The sequence below is a fragment of the Apostichopus japonicus genome, chromosome 22, assembly GCF_037975245.1.
Source record: "Apostichopus japonicus isolate 1M-3 chromosome 22, ASM3797524v1, whole genome shotgun sequence".
NCBI classification, from domain to species: domain Eukaryota; kingdom Metazoa; phylum Echinodermata; class Holothuroidea; order Aspidochirotida; family Stichopodidae; genus Apostichopus; species Apostichopus japonicus.
The window spans coordinates 13,086,810-13,106,583 of NC_092582.1; the positions used below are offsets into that span (position 1 = coordinate 13,086,810).

The 19,774-nt window shown below is 36.7% G+C and overlaps 1 protein-coding gene across 1 annotated transcript in view; it reads right to left on the bottom strand.

Moving 5' to 3' along the window:
* LOC139964211 (procollagen galactosyltransferase 2-like) overlaps positions 1–19,774 on the bottom strand; it is a 32,172-nt gene that overhangs the window by 6,494 nt on the left and 5,904 nt on the right. The window contains exons 2-9 of the mRNA XM_071965637.1: positions 18,908–19,136; positions 10,707–10,841; positions 8,913–9,123; positions 8,346–8,465; positions 7,774–7,963; positions 6,753–6,885; positions 4,355–4,482; positions 97–300 (exon numbers count right to left, since the gene is read on the bottom strand). Coding sequence (XP_071821738.1) covers positions 97–300; positions 4,355–4,482; positions 6,753–6,885; positions 7,774–7,963; positions 8,346–8,465; positions 8,913–9,123; positions 10,707–10,841; positions 18,908–19,136 — 1,350 coding nt within the window. The remainder of the gene's footprint in view (positions 1–96; positions 301–4,354; positions 4,483–6,752; positions 6,886–7,773; positions 7,964–8,345; positions 8,466–8,912; positions 9,124–10,706; positions 10,842–18,907; positions 19,137–19,774) is intronic.

Below are 19,774 nucleotides of genomic sequence, written 5' to 3' on the forward strand. Positions count from 1 at the left end.
CTACACTGGATCTTACTAACCCAATCACCAGACATGGGAAGTCTAGAATATTAATGAAAATAAACAATTTAACAACAAATCTTGAACTTCCCTGACCTTGGGTGTTTATTGTACATGATGGGAAGGTATTCATCGACTGGTACCATCCTTCCTAGAGGTTTCTGAGCCAGCAGCTTCTTTGCCCCCTCTAGCGTCAACATATAACTTAGAGTCCAATAGCTGTAGCTGGGATGCACCAATATCTTGGATCCATTCAGGTAGCTTTCCGATTTGCCGTTGAGAATCTTGCGACCGACATAGCTGGAGAAGCAATGAAGAAATCATTTAAGAGATGGGTTGATGTTTTTATGACTGATTTTGACAGTTACTAAGACATTCCCTACCGTGGGTATTTATGGGGTGAGCACTCGAATGGCACAAATCGTACATGTACAAGCCAATGCACCAGCTGGGCTAAGAAACATGAGACAACTACCTCACTATGGCAATTTTGTGCTTGATTATTTCCTACACTGATGTAGCAGGTTTAATAGTAGAGAGGTGAGGGCAGAAGAGGATAAAGGTAGGTAGATTTATCAGACTGAGATTCAACTCTCTTTAAGCGCTGTTTATATTCTGTTCTCTTATTTGTTAAACTCTGGATTAATTAATTGACTGACGATGTATAAATCTACTTAATAGATTTTTCATTTGAAGATTGTCTGAAGACCAAATCACTGACTGACTGATTGACTTGTTCGACTGACTGTCTATACGTCTGGCTGACAGACTGACTGACAGACAGACCGAAAGACTGACTTATTGGGTGACTGATTGACTGACTGCGTGACTAACTTATTGATTGACTGACTGATTGAGTGACATACTGACAGACTCACTGACTGACTGACTTGAAAGGTAGCAAAGAATCTGTTATTTCCTTTAATGTCATATTTGCTTTAATATTTATTTTCACATATATGTGTATGTTACATCAACTATCACAAAGGACCATAATAGTACCACATGATGGACACTGTACAGCAAATGCAATAACAATATCACCACACCTACAGGCATGACAGGTCACAGGGGAACATCTCCTTTCAAGGTATAATATATGTGACCTTTGACACAAAAATAGCTCATGAGTCAATGTGTAAGTAACATCATGCTGACTGATCCCAAATTTCATTACCAGACAAGTTACTGAATGCATATTACACTAGCAAAGGTCATGAAATGATGTCAGCCCTGATGTAACTCAAGGATGCATATATGGGAAATCTAGGTTAAATGCCAGTCATCTTAATTTAGTGCCAACTGTATTTCAAGATTCCCTACATCCATACCATATTCAGTTTCAGAGCCTTGGAAAAACACAAAGGTTTCTAACAGTGTAAATTTTAAAGTTAAACTTTTACCAGAGGCATTTTTTAACTCCCGAGGAAAATACTATGTTACACTGTGTCAGTACTGAAAGCTATCCATGATGTAATGATGGGGTGGGCATGAAATCGACCAGATTGGACACAAGGGAACTTAATTTAGAGTTCAAACTTTTCTGTAGCAGATCTTAAGTTTGAACTTTTGTCTCTTATAAAATACTATTGCTCCTGTGTGGAAAACTGCTGTACTGTACATCTTTGGAGTAGCAATCTGACAATTTTACATAGCATTTTGTGACTCGATACTGGATTAATGATTCCCTGAACAAAGTGAAACTTTTGTACCCAATCATTTAAAGGCCCCAAACACTGCAATGATAATAACAGACATATTGCATCATCTGGGGGAATAAAACATCAGACTATTCTACCAACTCAATTTCCATCCAATTATGTTGGAATATTCTATCCCACATAGGATCTATACATATACAGTATCCCCAAGGTTACATGGTATTTATATATTCCTGTTTCCTCTTGCTATTAAGCCCCTTAGGCTGCGTTAAACAGGGTCTTTAAAACCACCTCTTGGGCCGCAGAAAACGTGCCATGTGAAGCTTACTGGATTTTGTGATCTTTACTTAAGAATGCTAGAAAACCCATGTTACTTCCATCTGCCTTTGGAAACATTTCGAGCAAAAATGCTCTTCAGAGAGTTACACCTTTCCATAAACTCTCTTCTAAGGTCTAAAAGGTTGTTGAACTCCAACCACTGACAATTGAGAAAGTCAGGGCTCAGGAAAAGACAAGAAAGATAAGAAAAAACAGGAAAGCTACCCCCTAGTTTGCAGCAAGCCTGAAAACTTGCTGATATATCAAATTATTACAGCAAACGGGATCTTTGTTCATTGTCCCCCAACTGACTCACACCTGACTTCTTTCATAAGCTGTCTAAGTAAGGTAAAAGTCACACAGTTAATTTAATCAATATTGCTGAGAGAGTTAACAACACACCTGTTCACATCATCAAGTTTGAGTGACTCTTGATGGCCTTCAAGAGCACAAACAACCTTCTTGAGTCATGTCTCTAAAGTGAACTCCTTCAACAAATTCAAACTTCAAATTTACACAGTGCTGTTAAATGCGGTTTACCGTACACAATCCAATATCGAAGAGAGTAGCAGTTAGTAGTAGTAGTACTAATTTGTAGTAGTATCATAGAGTGACTTTTAAACAATCTATATTGATAACACGTTAACATTATGTCAGATATTGGAAATGTGATGGTTTTGTGAGTTTCCTTTCACATTAAGATGACAAGACTCTAGAAAAATGCTCAAATCTATCAGTATCTTTACTAAACTGTCTATGAATTTACAGACTACATCATTGATGATAGTGTTGTAGTGCCAACCTTAGCATGAACTAGCGCATACACTCAAAGTCCACGAAGCAAGTGAAGAGTCCAGAAAACAGCTCAATTCTCTTGGTATAATCCGTGCAGACAATTCCCATAAACTATGGACTTTGAAATACTGAATGTTTCAAACATCAAAGTTAAATATATTGCATATCCCCCATTGCAACACATACTACTGCATTGTACCGCATTGCACTACAGAGGCAATGTATTGAAGAGTGGTGTCGACCTCAAAGATGCCCCCTTTTTTGGGGATCCACTAGAGGAAGGCAACTACCCTTCTTGGCTGCACCAGTAACAGTTTATTTGACAAAGAATAAATCCTGACTAATCATCTTAATTTTTGAATGACTGATGAGTAAAGAAGGGGAGTTTTAAAAATACTTGTCCTCTAAGCCTCATATATAAACTGAGGAAGGCAGTTTGATAGCAGACACCTTTAAACATACATACAGTACAATATATATATCACTGATTCAATTGTTGACAATGCCTCAGGGCAGTTTCGCTGATGTCAACAAATAGTGATTACTACAGAGACTCACTGCCTGGTACAAAAGCCAGACTTTGATCCCAGATGTGAAAATCAATCATTCAAATGATATTTTTGAGGGGAAAAAAGACTCATAAATAGGAAGGACACAATGTTAGTCAATAACTAGCTGTCTGCATATCATTTAATGTTTGTGTTTAAGGAACATGCCAATGAAGAATGAAAACAGGAACTAATAACAACAAGTCAACAAGGGGAAGTAAGTAATTACTAGAAACACTAGTCTTCTGAAAGGTTATCAGTTGTAGCTATCAAATATCCTGAAAGGTCATATGTAGGTCAATCATTTTATATCTTCTCAAAGCATTTACCTTCACTTTAAAGCATACTATTGTTTAATCCAACACTTGTCTGTATCTGCCATTTATTGGAATGATCTGAGCCTCAAAAAGGGTTTGGGCAATTATAGCATGGTAAAATTTAAGACCAACACTGATAACATTTGGAAATGTGCTATGGTAGAAAAAGTTGACTTGTATAAAAAAAAAATGGCTGTTAATTTTCTACATTGAAGAGTAACAAACACAACCTGGTGGCAATTTTTGTCATGCACAAAGAAAATTGATGTTAAACATTAGGCGAAATCTCACAAGATATTTAGTTGAGATAAATATATATATGAGATAAAGTAAAGTAACTTTTGTAAATTGACAAAGGGTTTATCTGATAAAACAATAATGTTGACTGTTGGGAGCACGATACTTAGATAGGTTTCCAAGTAGCAGCATGGAAATACCTTTGCCTCCCCTAAAACTGTCAGATCGCCTCCTATCCTTTCCGAAAGACCTCTTACATCTCAAGTAAATCTATCATGAAAACTGACCAAGTAGTTGTTCATGAACTTGAATAGGGCTAAGAATACTGTAAGACATATATTCTAAACAATTATAATGGATACTGACAAGAGGCACCAAACCCTGACCAACAAATGAGTGATGAAAATATAGAACTACAAGCAAATACCACAAATCTCTACAAACATAAACTTCAGAATGATATAAACATGGTACTCACATCAAATCCCATTTGTGTCCCTTCTGAGAAATCTCCTCCTCTAGGTAAAACATTTTAGCCCTGAATTTGTACTCGAATCTGACATCGTCTTCAATAATGAGGATTTTCTCGTACCCTTTCTCCACGACCTTGAGGGAACGATAAAAAAAATAGTTTATAAAAGTCGTCATGAAGCAAAATAAGGTGTGGAATGATACAGTTTCAGCCACATATCTATGCACAGGTCTATGGCAGTATTCAGCTTTTTTTTTACGGCCATTTTAGCATATCTAGCCATTTTTGTGTAAACTAGTCAGTCACATATGAAATCCAAGATATGAACTTTCCAAGTTTCTCAACCAGTTGTGATCAACCTTAACCTAAATGGTTGACCATTTATTTCAACTTAAGGTTCATTTCTTTATCCTCTTATAATTTTAAATTCTGGTAAATATTTGTAATTAACCTCAAGCATTACTTGCTGACGACAGCAATAACACTAGCGCAGAGCTTAATATGCAAATTAATGTTAATTTGGCTTCCACAATGCAAGCAATGTAGGAGGCCTAGCGTATGTGCTAATATTGTACAGTATTATCACAACCAGCAGGCTGGCTGCATTCACCATGACAACAATACCCAATAGTACTTCACAACCAGCTGGCTGCCTAGAATCACCATGACGATAATTCTGTACATTACATCACAACCAGCTGGTACAAGTACTAAATTTAAGCAAGTAACAATGTTCTTGAATTTACGAGCAGAGCTGGTCTGTGCAAGGAAGAGTATGCAAAGGAATAGCTTTACTACTTTTAGATTTAAGGCATTAAAATGTGAAACCAAAAGATGGATTCCTTGACAGTACCAAAATTCAGTAAATAGAGTCAAATCCATCTTACATCACCATGTAAATTTGTTCACAGAAATGTGTGTTACAAACTTATTAATAGCATGAAAATAGGTATTCCAAACTGTCAGACCAATGCCTATAGGACCTGTTAAAAAACACATTCAAATCTTAGCACCCATTTACAGCCAATTTAGCATAACTAGCTCAGGTTTTGTGTCACTGTACAATTGCTTAAATCCAGAAGAGTAATTAAAGTTTTGCAACCTGCTGTAACAACCTAAATGGTTTGACCATTTATTTCAAACTTTGAAGTTGCAAGTCCTTTATATTTATCCTCTCTACATGTTTAAATTCTCTGCTAGATCAGAACCCAGACAATTACATCTGTTCTATTTTTTCCAAGGGAATTAAACTGAACGTAAATTTTGCAGACCGACTACCACTGATGGGTAGACAATATTAAATTATGGGAAGCAGCCGAAACACCTGTTCAATCCCATCGGATACCGCTTTCAGGAATCTGTTTCATAACTGACCTTTTGACCTACCATGTAGATCACAATCCTGGCAATGGCTGCCAGAAGTTAATAACAGACTGACACAAAGTTGTTTAAGGTTATTGAAATGTCACTGTGAATCTATAAATTGATGATTTCAAAAACAGATGAAGTCAGAATGTGATGACAAATCTCTGTTGAATTTCCGATGCTGGTGGTGTGAAGGTTAAATCCTGAGTCATGCAGGATACTTAAAGGAGCATATCTAGTTTGAAAATAATTCCAGTGAAAACAAGAATAAAATTAATCATATTTTATGACAAAGATATGGATAAATTTGGTGATTTTTTTTAACTGTTACTTGGCAACAGCATAATTCAATAATACCTGCATCAATATCATGCTGAAATGTGTTTGTAGAACTCTTTAAAAAGGAAGGAAGATAATGATTCATTACCCAAAAGTGACTTCTTGATGAAGCATTGCACTATGAATATACTTATTAGCTAAGATATAATTCCAAATGTACCACATTTCGTATTTCAAATAATGAGGATCATCAAAAGGAAAACAAACTTTTGAGAAAGCACATGCCTATAGAATACACCTTTAAGAAATGAGTGAAGATGTTGACTCATAGCAAAGTTCTGAGGGTTAAATAATGGCTATTTTAACAGGAAAGCTTAACAACTTTCTTCCCTTTTGGAGAGGGGGAAGGGGGGGAGGCAAAAAGCGAAGGTAACCCACGTGGCCCTGAAAATAAAAATTTATAAACTATGGATGATTTCAAGAACAAAAGATGATGGTTATTCTACCAAAAACACGGCCATAACAGCAATGGTATATCTCACAGCTTTCCCAAAACTTTGTGGGTTATCAACAGCATTTGCAATCTCACTCTATATCTAACTCTCATACTACACAGGGTATAGTGAGAGTGTTAAGGTTGTGGCAAGACAGTCACAGTGAGGACTTTAGGTGTCAATATATGCAAATTTATGCACAGACTAAAAATTGACTCAAGTCTCTGACCTCATAGGTAGATATAAATAAAAAGTCTGTTACTGACCTCTTGCCAAATATAGTAATGGCTGAGAAAGCATCCAATTTCCCCCTTTGTAAGAGTTCTCTTTGCCCAGGGGTCTAAATACCCTGGGAGCATGTCAATTCCAAGTCTCTCGATTTCAGTGGTAGTCATAGCTCTGAAAAAAAGTGTTACAAAAATGAGATCAAACTACTGGCAATTTTTACTTACAGGATTTACTTTTACGGGTTGTACCTTCATCACTTTCTATTATTTTTTCCTGTTTGTTTATTAATAGAGTTTGGATTGCCAGGGATAGCTTCCTACAGTAAGTTGTACTTAGATCCAGTAATAATGCAAAAATCATTTTCTTGTGATAAATTGATATTTGTTTAAACAGGCAAAGCACTGTACCTCCTGTTCTTATGGTATAATGTATCAAGTTGGTACAGTAGAACATTTCCAAACATTTAACAGGACAGAATAAAAACTGTCTAAAGAGATAACATATCCCACAATTTTGGGATTCTTTTCAACAACTGCAAAAATTATCATTTTATGATACACTCATACTGAGTTCTTATCAATCTGCTCAAGAGGTTTCCCCGCTGAAAGGTGTTGGTAATAGACACTGCTGTGAAATGTTTGTATCTTCAGTACTAAAATCAATAGCACTATATTGCCAAATGGATGTTAACATACATAATAACAAGTTTATTGTTGGCTTATTGTTTGGGGCAATTGACGTGGTTTCAGACCACTTCATGCCTAGCAAGACCTTGTCTAAGTGAGTGAAGACCTCCATAATACAAGAATGAAACCTTTGACCTTTCTTGAGCCAAAAATCCAGTCTGTCATAATATAGCAAATAAAAGTTGCCATGAATTGGCCAACACGTTAAGCTATCCAGTGAATTCTAACTTGCACCTGGCCAAGACTTCCACAATAAATTCAAAAACTATTTTAGTCTGATGAAGTAAAGGATAAAGGTTAAAAGGGGAAACTTATATACTGTATGCTACCTCAATGTCTTGTCATTTGAAAAAGATGAAAAAAGTTAACATACTTTCCATCAACAGCATCGAATGGTTTTGCAGCGATTCCAAGCTCTTTTAAGGTCAACATCATCCGTCTTCTTCTATTTGGTCTTCTCACCAGGTTGATCATATAAATCTCATCAAACCCCATCTTATCTGGCTCGGGAAATTTGTCAGAGATGTAGGAAGAGACTGGAAGTGGCTGGTCATGTTCCTCAACTACACAAAGACAAAGGAAGAGAAACAGGAATTATCAAACTGTTGGCCTATATGTAGCACTCAGTTGGGGCATATTTTACCGTACATACATACGTGCAGTATGAACATCCTTTTTCTATCAATGCTGTTTCTATCAATCCTGATGAAGTGAACAAGAGATGGCGATGAAAAACACATAAAAGGAATATATATCACATATATTGCATGTGATGGAGTATACACATATATACAGTGGGCAGTAAGGGCGGGAAAACTAGCGTTATACTCCACGTAACCTGTAAACCTTCCCAAATGAAATGAATACTTATCGGGCGGCTCAGAATACGATCCAAAAATGAAAAAAAAAAAAATGAAAAAAAAAAAAAATTAAAGCTGATCGTACTCATTGCCTCCATCCTGAGAAAAAGTAACCTCTCAGCCTCGTCATACACATGGTCCTTGGATCCTGGGGGAGGTAGGAGTTTGCCGAATACTTGAGTGTTGAGGATGTACATCGGGATACCTGGACGCAGAGAGGAGGAAGAGAATCAGTTAATGAATGAGCAACTAATTTATATCAACTTCAAATGAAAACTTAAAAATGCAGTTATTACAGATACTATATATTGTTGCAAGAGTTAAATTGAAAAAAGAGGGGGAAAAAAATGAGCTCCCGACCGTCACAACCGGTCACTTGCTCTACATACACTTACATATTTATCTTGACCTCCATCTAGGTTTACAATATTGTCTTCACAACCAAAAATTACGGTTTTAGTCTATGATATTATTTCTTGATGAAATATATAGAGAACTGAGTTGACCACCCCCCCCCTTAGTATATGTTAAACATAAATATCTTGTCTCTTTACCTGCAGTTTGAGCAGAATGTCTAAACACTAGCATACCATCCCAAGTATCTGTTAAATATGTTAAATATAATATATAATATACAAGTATCTGTATTTACCTGCAGTTTCAGCAGAATGTCTAAACGTTAGCATATCATCCACGTCTTTTTTACTCTTGATGTACGCTTGACTTGGAACGTAACTGAGTTCATCTGAGACCCGGTGCCGGAGGTTTATGAGGTAGGTGGAGTGGATCATCGGGACCTCGAATAGCCCTGTCATGTTCCTCTTTAGCATGAGCACATACTCTGGAGTCCGTTTGTAGTAGCCCTGGAGGAAACATGGATCATGAAGGTTTATAAAAACTAGTTTTTGTATAGACACATTTGTCACAGTCTGCTGGAAGCAACGTTACAGTTAGAAATTAATGAAGAACAGTACCTCAAGACATTTAACTCTTACTTCCCCCTGACAAAAATTGAACATCAAACGCCAAATTTAATCATAAATGTAGACATGGAATATGACGCAATAAACATGACTGTAATTTACAGTAAACTTGTGAGAATTCATAGACAAATGGTGTTAAATGGCATCCAACAGGGGCTTTCTTATTCATATGAAGATCATAAAAAACATGCTTTGGTTGGAGTATTAGAGTTTATGAAATAATATAAAACTAACATTCATGGTATACCTGGATTGAGGCCATGATGCCACACCATTTATTTAGCATTAAATGAACATTCCACTCCACTCCACTCCACTCCAGGGATTTTAAATGTTGACAGCTGAATATTTTGACAACCAGAAAAGCTATAATATTATTTTAATATATAGCAGATCATTTCTATCATTTTTGTTTTCTTTTCTTTCTTCGTCTGTGAGGTTATCAAGACTAAAATGAACATTAAAGTCATGAATCTGACCTTTAACATCATGAAAGCATTGAAGTTATTATGTCAGTAAGTAGGACAAAAGAACCTTTTCTCCAAGGACAAGGAATTTATCAATGTAGTCGAGTTCAGTCAGACAATAGTATCACCATGGAGCTCACCCAACACACAGCACACCCCTAAGGGTACCCTACCATTTATCTCAGTATAGACCTTGGTTTCTTGGGGGTTGGGGGGGGGGGGTCGGGCACAGTCTCTATCTTGGGTGACTTTCTTAAAATGTACCATAAATTTTCTGAAGAAATGAGAACCGGTTGTCCTGGCCTGGGGGGGGGGGGGAATTTCAGTAGGGTATCTACAAGAAAATGGTACCAGATTTGAAGGCTAAAAGTAAAAATCTCAAGCTATGAACGGAACGACCAAATCCCTGTCAAGAAAGTTTTTTCACTGTCTTTCTTACAACTTCTTGTAATCTACTGCAAAAACCCTACACATTTATTTTTGTACAATTTGTTAATCCACCCAGATACACAAGTAAAATAGAAGAAATAAAACATGTCCAGGGAAATCTGAATGTATGGTACCCAACCCTAATCAAAACATTTCATTTTGGATAAAGCAAGTTTTTTGGGAGTCACTATAACAAGGCCACTAAATGGGTAGGTAGACCAGTGAATAGGAAAATATCCTGTGAAATTGAGCATTCCAGCACATCCTAATGTTGTTGTAACGTTGTTGTTAGGATGTTGATATGTCTTATTAGTCTTTGAAAAATTATTGCAATCACTTTAGCAAAATTGGCATAATGTAACAAGTTTGGAGATCCCTGAATATGGTCACATTAAAACCCCAAAACAAAAGGTGACCGGTTCATTCTAGGAACGGTAGAACAAGGGTGCTAAGGTTGTGGGGAGACAGGTAAGCGAGGAGCGAAGTAAATACACCAGACTTGAGAGTTTCATAATTGTAATTTTCTATCCATTACAAGTTAGTAATTGTTCACATCTTTGGCTCTACCTTTGCATTCACACCGGCCCAAAAATTTGAGTACATGGTCAGAGAGTTCAACATCGGCGCCACCAGCGTCTTGTTCTGCTGCAAGAGCATCCGTAACACGTCAGGATTTTGAAGGAAATTATCGACATCCACCGTCTGGGAACGAGGAAGAAAGAGAAAAAGATCATGCAAAATGGGATTTTAACCTCGGAAAATAATTACCAGAAAATATGAAATAAGGGAGGACTACACAATACCATTTGATACATGGTGTACACATTAACTGTATTATATGCAGCCTTTTGGAGTAGAGGACACCAAAACATGCTAACAGAATACATTCATCAAACTGGAAGATAGTTCTAGAAACTTAACAAAGCAAAGAAATAATTCACACGAGAAGATACAGAGTATTGAGCAAATTGTACTCATGGTACCATTTCAAAGGAAGTGGTTTCGTCGCTGCAGGAAGTCTCACTTGGTTGGTTGGTTTCAAACTGTAGAATGTTCCATGGAATGTTTGTCTACGATAAGACTTAACCACCGGAATTTGCCATTTCCTTATACAACTGTGTATACAATATCAGTTGATTGCACACTCTAGGATATATAGATATACAAATTGGTACAGTGGGAGCCAGGCAAACACACACATTGATCTTATCTACATGACAGACATGCATGATCACTTTTGATCACCTCCCAATACAGATACCGTTTGTTGTTGTTTTCAATAATGTCCCTGTCAGATATCTGTAAGAGGTCAATCAAGTCATCCAGCACTAGTCACAACCACCTTTTATCACATTTTATTTTATATCAACTCAATTTAACAAAATACCAGAAATACATTTAACAAGGAAGGAAAGTGCTTTGCCACAAAATAATTCAAAACAATAATTCACTTCCACATAACCTGTTACACCACCATACATGTACAGTACAACCATACAAGTATAGTCTGAAAATCAATTGCATGATCCTCTGTAAATTTTGATTTTAAAAATAATTCAAAATTTACACAAAACTGGCCTGATGGTTCGCTTAATAATTACCACATGGTATTCACCATCCAGGCTGTTTTTAGTGGTGTAAAAATTCATACTGGGATGAAAATTAAGAAGGTAATAGCTTTCCAAGGACAGTCAGGTCAGCAGGTATCTTGAGTAATTCCCACTTCAGATTCTTTCATTTTTATTTTCACCTTTGGCTCAAGGGTAGGTCTAGAATTAATCACAACAATTTACTGGCTGTGCATGATGTTGGTGGCTGGAAAGCTATTAAGATTAAAGAGTAGATCTGCAGACTTTATGCCATTAAATATACATGTATACAGCATATACAGTAAGTTTGATTTCGTGAGGTGCAAACTACAAATTGGCCATGTATTAATATAGTGGCATATTTACTGCAAACAATGATATTGTAAGCTTGCTCTAAAATGCGGCTTAGACTTTTGAATGGAAGATTTGGAGGGAAGAGGGTGACCTCAGACAGGGTCATTGGGGCTGCAGTGCAAGAATGTTACCAGTAAATAGGCAAGGGTACAGTAGATAGGTGTGTGTAGGTTAAGGAGACAGGTAAGAGAGGAGCGGAGCGAAGTAAGTCAAGCTTGATCTATAACAAAACAATCAAGAATGGTCATGTATGGCATGTAGTACATCATAACTAAATGTCACCTATTGTATTCATTTTAAAAGTTCAACTGGTGCCTTTGCTGAGCACTACAACAAAAACTACTGGACTTTGTTACTGTAGTTCTTGTTCCGTTATGGTCACAAAAAGAAATTAAATGTGTAGTAATTAACATGTCTCAAGAAATCCCACTAAGGGCTAAAAGCCACCAAAACCCCTGCTAATAGCTTAGAATGAAAGGGAAACATTGAGAGAAAGCTGATAAAAAAAAAATATACGTATGCAACATATAATGTGAGATAAGGGAAAAGGGTGGGAAAGGTTTGCGGAACTGCTACACGCACTACAGACAATATGCAAATCTAACAGGGGGGCGGCAACCATTTCTCAAAAACTGCTAGAAAATCCCTCAATATGAAAAAAAGGGTACTTATTGGGCTGTGTACGCTTGGTAAATACTTCAGTATCCAAAATATGGGAAAGCTCAAGAACCTAGGTTCAAATTCCGTACGGAAATCACACAATACAACACTCTGTTAGAGAGAGAAACTGGGTTTAGGACAAGGGAGAGAGGGGGGAGGCATGTGAATTTACCAGCTTTTCTACATGCAGTTAAACCATGTTTTCAATCATGTAATGACATTTATATACCAGCTCAGGTAAAAATTATGTTGAGGCACAGCAGTTAAGGTCCATCCTTGTGTTACAATGCGACCACATCAATTTAGTTTTAAATGCACACATTAACCCTAGAGTTCAATTCATTTTGCATACAATGATATATGAAAATTCAGTACAACTACTGTATGGTTGAGACAGGAGAGCAATTAGAGGCAGCAAGAGAAAAATGATCCACATGCCAAGTTGTGACATAATTTGCAACATCAACATTTTTATAGTCAAAATTCTAATTATGCTGGGAATGTTTGTAGCTCTCTCCATATATGGATCCATCTCTTTGAGTAACTTAAAACTATTTCACAGCAGGATCATGCAGGAATTAAATGAACTGCTCAACCATACAGTACTCCAATATCACTTACTTGATAGAGGAGGGTTCAAACCACAACCCACATTCAAATAAACAAGGAGGTGGGTACAGACACCACCAAGGGCTGGTTTGTCATCAAAGAGATCAAAATGTCTCTTGTCAGACAACTGAAACTACAAATATATTTGAAGTTTCATAAATTGTCATTTATTTTCTTTCCTTTCTTTTTTTTCATCTATTTTTGCTTTACATTTTTTAATCTTTTTTTATTTTTATTTTTTATTTTTTTATAGTAAAAAAAAAAACACTTTGGGCATCCATCAGTGATGCATATTTACAATTGTTGTGGGAGAAATTCAAATACAAGGTTAGATTATAGGGGCAATAGACAATAAATCTGTAGAACTTTTGAGAATCGGCTCTTCCATAGACTTGATTATGAAGTCTTTGGTTGAGTGTTCATATATAATCTGTTCAACAACATACTCCCTACTGTATGAGTACATATCACATACTGATACTGTATATACTGCACCTGTATTCAGATTGCAGTGAGAATATACTCTGCCATATGAATGAATCTGCTTGTTAAAAGCCACAATGGGAAAAATAAAATGTGGGCATTATAGGAAGTCTGTTTTCCATTTTGTTCAGTGCTGATGGTGCCTGTGTAGACACTATGTCTCCATACAGTATGTATAGGAAAACAGTGTTCTAGGAGTAGATCCTCCAAGTCAGACAGTTAACAATAGAATAAGTACCTTGAAATAACATGACTGCCTATATTATAAATGTTAACCAAATCCAATCACTATATTCTTCCCTGATTGACTCCACATGTATGCAGCTGAATGTTTTCTATGAGACCTATACTATATGAAGTATCGGTTCTTGATTGTCCAAAACGGAAGCAGTTAGCTGGTACTGAGCCCTACCAGATAATGAGTATTGTAGCAATAACATACATCTTGCACCAAATGATATGTAGAGTAGGCTCTAGAGGCCAGTCACATATATATATATAAATGTATTGTAAGCCTATAGGCTACCTATGTAGAGATAAAGTATACTTGTTTGGAAATATTACATAGAGGTTTGAGATGATGAGATGATTTTGTAATATATTGCCACATATATGCTATACTCTAAATGCTATGTTTCAATTACTGTATAACATTTGTTCGGCAAGAGATCTATACCTGTATAATACAGTACATTATGTTACCAACAATGCAGCCAAAGCCCTGTCCCATCATTAACAATCCATAGCTTTCAACTATTCATAACTGTCCCTTTAAGCTTGTTTAAGAGAAGACTGACTGCATAACCACCAGACACACAGCATGAACCAATTAAAGGTTTCTGCCCAGTTGGTCATAGCAGTGCGATCTCCAACACAAAAGCTTTGGGCAAAGTCACAGTGAGGTCAGTTTCAATGGCAGTGCAAACTGTGTACATATTGCCCCTCTAGACTTGACAGTTGACACTGATGTATTCCAGCAGAGAAATGACCAGATGAGCGGTTACAGGCTTCATAATTATTAGGATATATCTACCCATGAAATGTGAAAAACTGTTCTCACTCTCACAAGAGTGCGGGTAGGTGTGGTAACTGTGGTAGGTGTGTTACCTGGGAATCTGTTATTTTATTGTTGGGAGAGGAATGCAGCCTGGGATACTAGTGGGTGTGGGAAAGGTGGAAGGTGGGTGTAGGGAAGGTGGAGTGGGGAAGGTGGAGGGTAAAATAGGGGGTTCAATACTGGTATTCAAATTCAAACCAGCACTAAATGAGAATGCACCTTGCAGTCGTGAGTGACGTCAGTCTTGGACAAGTAATCTCTACATCATGGGGCAGTGTAACATGACCTATATAGTGTGTTCTCTAACTTAAGAAAATCACTTCACCTTGTTAGTTATGACACCATAGAAGTGTACTTTGACATCTGGTCAAAGTTCTGGATCCAACTATGCCAGGTACAAAATGAGTAAGAATAGTGCAACTATATCGCAAGGTAATCTTTTGACACATTTAATGACCATAATACTGACCGATGATGTCAGAATATCCCTTTTACAAATTAAAAGATCATTGCAATCAATTACCCTTACTCAAGGCGTCCCAGTCCCCCCCCCCCCCAGAATATTCTCACTAAGCGAGGGTTCCTCAAACTTAACAAGTGATTAATTAATGAATTGGGTTCAATTCTCCAACCAAAAAAATGGTATGTTTCATATCCGTATTTGCACGGACATGCATGTAAATTTGTAGCACATCGTAAGAAAAACATCAACATTTATTTTTACTTTCCTTCATTATTTTGCTATTAAACAACTATAGTGAAGCTAATCAACTACTTTGTTATCGAAATATGGAACAGCAGGAGAAAATTTATCGACAAAAATTCAAAAAAGCTGCTTTACATTAAATAATTGTAACATGAGTTTTTTTCCTGGTAGAGTTTACTTCATGTGAAAGGGAAACAGATCAGACCATCTCAGCGTACCAAACCAATACGTGTCTCTAAGGTTACATAATTGGTGGAAAAGACACAATAGGAATATTTTTTTCTGGTTAGATTTCTGAAAGGGAGATATAGAGTTACAGTATATGGATTTCACTCAGTTTTATCGGTAAAAGAAACGAAACAAAAGAAAAAAGAAAAAGGTCATGCCGTCAGTGCTGAACAATGGGAAAAGTATTCCGGTAGCAATTTGGACTAATTGACAGATACTGAAATACTGATCAACTAACTCTTACAAGAGGGCAATCCATGGAGTTGCAGATCTCACCCATGACGGGAAGTGATCGTTGGGTTAGGTCTGAATGCATCTGCAGTAGTTGCTATCTTTGTTAACTGGCTGGAATCCACTCTTTTTACGTATAGCTTAGTTTAAAGTTTAGTAGAAAAAAGGATAAAGGAAGGATATGGAATCCTAATACTAGAAATTAAAGGTAAATCCCAAAACAGATGGAAACTCTTTGGCTGGCTTTGGAGAAGGCATCCAAGGCATTTTTGAGCTCACTTACACTCTGTACCAAGACAACTGACTATGGCAAAATTTTAGGTTTTTTGACCTTTGACCACTGACATTGGTCCTTTGATGTCATCAATTATGCAGGCACAAGGTTACAAGGTGATTACTCTATGAAGAAATTATAGCACCACATAATATAAAACAAATAGGAGTTATAACCATGAATGGCCTCTGTACAGTACACTTGCAATGTCAAAACAAACCATTTCCTATGTATAGCTCTGTCAATTTCGTGCCATTTAGAGAAATTTGAATTGAGGACTACAGTATGTTATGATATTTGTACATAGAGTTGATTATGACATAATGTGCAATCATTAATCACACTGAAACACCTCCAGGGTTAAAATTTGATCTGAGATTTACGGTAACCCGTAAGGTTCTGTCCCGCATCCTGCTTCCCATACACAATTATTGAATGTGTGGAGGGTACCAAGTACTTTTAAACATATTAATCATTCTTTGTGATTTTCTATACAATGGGATTAGTGATTACCCAGATTGTCAATCCACCACAGGAGTACTAATTTCATTTCTTTTCATTTTCTTTAACATTTCATCACTTTAATATATTTGAACAAAGAGCTACTCTTCTGTAGAATATCCTGACTTTCTACACAGACATCTAGCTCTGTTGTGAAACACAGCTCATTGTATTATAAGACCTGCCATATTGTACTGTATGAGCAATTGAGAACAGATTTACAAGTACACATGTATACGTTAAAATAAAATATCATCCTTCAGGCGCGTAGTGAGGAATTCGCCAAGGGAGGGGCGAAGCCTGTAGGCATAGCGCCACCATGGGTTGGCGCGAGTACAAGAAAATTTTGAGTACAAGAAAATTTTGGCCGGAAATGCCTCCCAGATCACTGGAAATGGCACTTCCCCAAGTTCCCAGGCCTTGTTAAGTTGCATCTAAGCATTTTCTATTTTGAAATTACTAGCGATATCATAAAAAAATACAAAAAATAAGCTAGCCCCCTTGATCTCCCCCCCCCCCTTGGCTACGCACCTGTCATCCTCCACATACACTGCAGTGCATCAGTTACACTCCAATATCCAGAATGTACATAACTTCTACATATACAACTCGCTAAATACTGTATTGCTTTAATATGTTCAACCTTCTGCCTTACATATTCAACCATACTCCTGGCAGACTTGAGGCTGTTTCTTCTATTACCAAGGTTACTGACCTTTTACATATAGCTGTCCCTGTGTCTGCTATCCTTGGGGCTTTCATTGCCTTGGAAACCATTCCAAGCAGTTAACTGGCCCAATAGCTTATGCATATATGTTTTCATAATAAACCGGTAAATGCAGTATATAGATACCTATAATAGCATGTTTTATGCCTTAACAGTTTAATCAATAATTGGACTTTAAGCCCTGAAAATGACTGCACCAATCAAAATGAGTATTATGCTTTTAACTGCCAGTTTCACCACTATAATGCAGTCTGTCTATATTCCTATATATTTAAATATCAGAGAGTGGTGACACAGAGTCCTAGACATTCTGTAGGTATTTCTGGCACATTGGAAGTTATATACAGAATACTATTAGGCACTATGTCAAATAGACATACTGTGGGCAGCTGCAGGCCACTGCAACATCGCCTGCAGTAGGATTAATATTCGGCATAACTTTTTTTTCAAATAGGGTTGTGAATGAGTGGAATGGTTTGCCTGAGAAAGTTGTACTTGCATGTAGTGTGAATGGGTTTAAGAATGCTTTGGACAAGCAATTTAAGCATTGTAATCGGGTCTGATTTTTTGTGTCTTCTGTTTTTTTCTCTCTCTAGTTAGAGTCCTTGATGGGGACTGGAGTGTCCTTCCTGATCCTTTTTTTCTACTAAACTAAACTTAACTAAGAGAGAATCAATATCAAAGAAAAGAAATTATCCCTATAAACCCAGCTATTTTCTGGCTAATTTATAGCCAGTGGATTTCTCCATTTTTCCAGTACAAAACACCACTTTGGATTTTGTTACCAGTATAGGAAGATGTCATTGGTGTTGTTTTAATTCAAGAGAAATGTCAGTGGGTATTTCATTTGATGCACACTGAGATTTTTGTTATGTTTTTGTTATCCACAGTTGGTATTTTCCAGCAAGTGGATAAAATTATGAAATTCTAGGCCTGTTTCTCTTTCTTTTATTTATTTTTCTCTTTCTTTTATTTGTGTTTCTCCTTTTCTTCTTACTAAGAGTAAAATATAACATGCCATTTTCAATGTGTATTATTTGTCAATGTTACTAGTCTATAATGCTTCTATGAGAATATAAAGGCAAAGGTCACTGTAGAGGGGACAGAAGTAGTAAGGAGACAGGTATAATGTGAATATAGGGGCCATATAAATCTTTTTGAGCTGCATGGGACCACAGCTTCTTCAGGTGGGGTAGAACTTATGGACACCGTAAGAAAAAGGAAAACACAAAAAAAAAAAAGGTCTGATATACAGTACAGCAATTAAAAGACAGATTACTATATTTTCCACAGATGGAAGTAAAAGAGAGGATTGGTACACAGAGAGGAAAGGCCGCTAAAATACTCACAAATAAATAATCTGCCCAGTCCATCCTAGCCTGCTTTAGCGCCTGTTCTCGTAGGTCTATCAGATGATTAAATCTCTCCTCTGGCCAATCGTATGGACCAGTTTCGCCTTCGAAAGCGGCAGGCTCCAAAGAAAAGTTGAAATCTACCCTGTGGTAAAGATGCTGGACATGTAGGGCCCATTCGTAGATAACGTAGGTAGTGTTGTCTTCGTTGTGATCCGTACGAATCCTAGGGTGAAACAATAAATGCAGATTGTAGATGAGTACAAATTTGATGATCGGTAGATAGTAGAAAAATTGTGTAAATTTAACCATTACCAATTGATACACAAATGATGATTTCAAAAATGGGGGAGTTTTTGCCAAGTATCACATCATTTGCATCCTGTATCTAGTTCTTTCATTTAGATTCTGAGGTATTTTACAGGTCTGTCTACTGAACAACTTAAAGATAAACTTAATGATACGTACTGTACATTATAATGATAATATGAAATAAGTTTTCCCACTTTAGATTAAATTACCTTTGAATTAATAGCAAAATTTTAAATTTATAGCAAAAATTATGTCTGGTAAAATCAGGTGATGTCTTTTATCATCTTTGTAATTTTTTTTTCTTTTTTTTCTGGTTGACTTTTTGTCCACTTGCTATTTGACCTGTTTATAGCACATTAAGACTTTTGTACCATAAAGTGATACCAAATCCTTTCCAACTTGACCCATATCTAAAGTTAAGTCTTCAATTGAGGAAACTGGCAGTAAAGCTGATAAAATACTCCTGTTTCCTCCTTCAGATACCATAAGTCAGTAAAAAACATCACCATTTACAGGACATTCAGTTTCTTTAACACACTGAGACAGGAAATG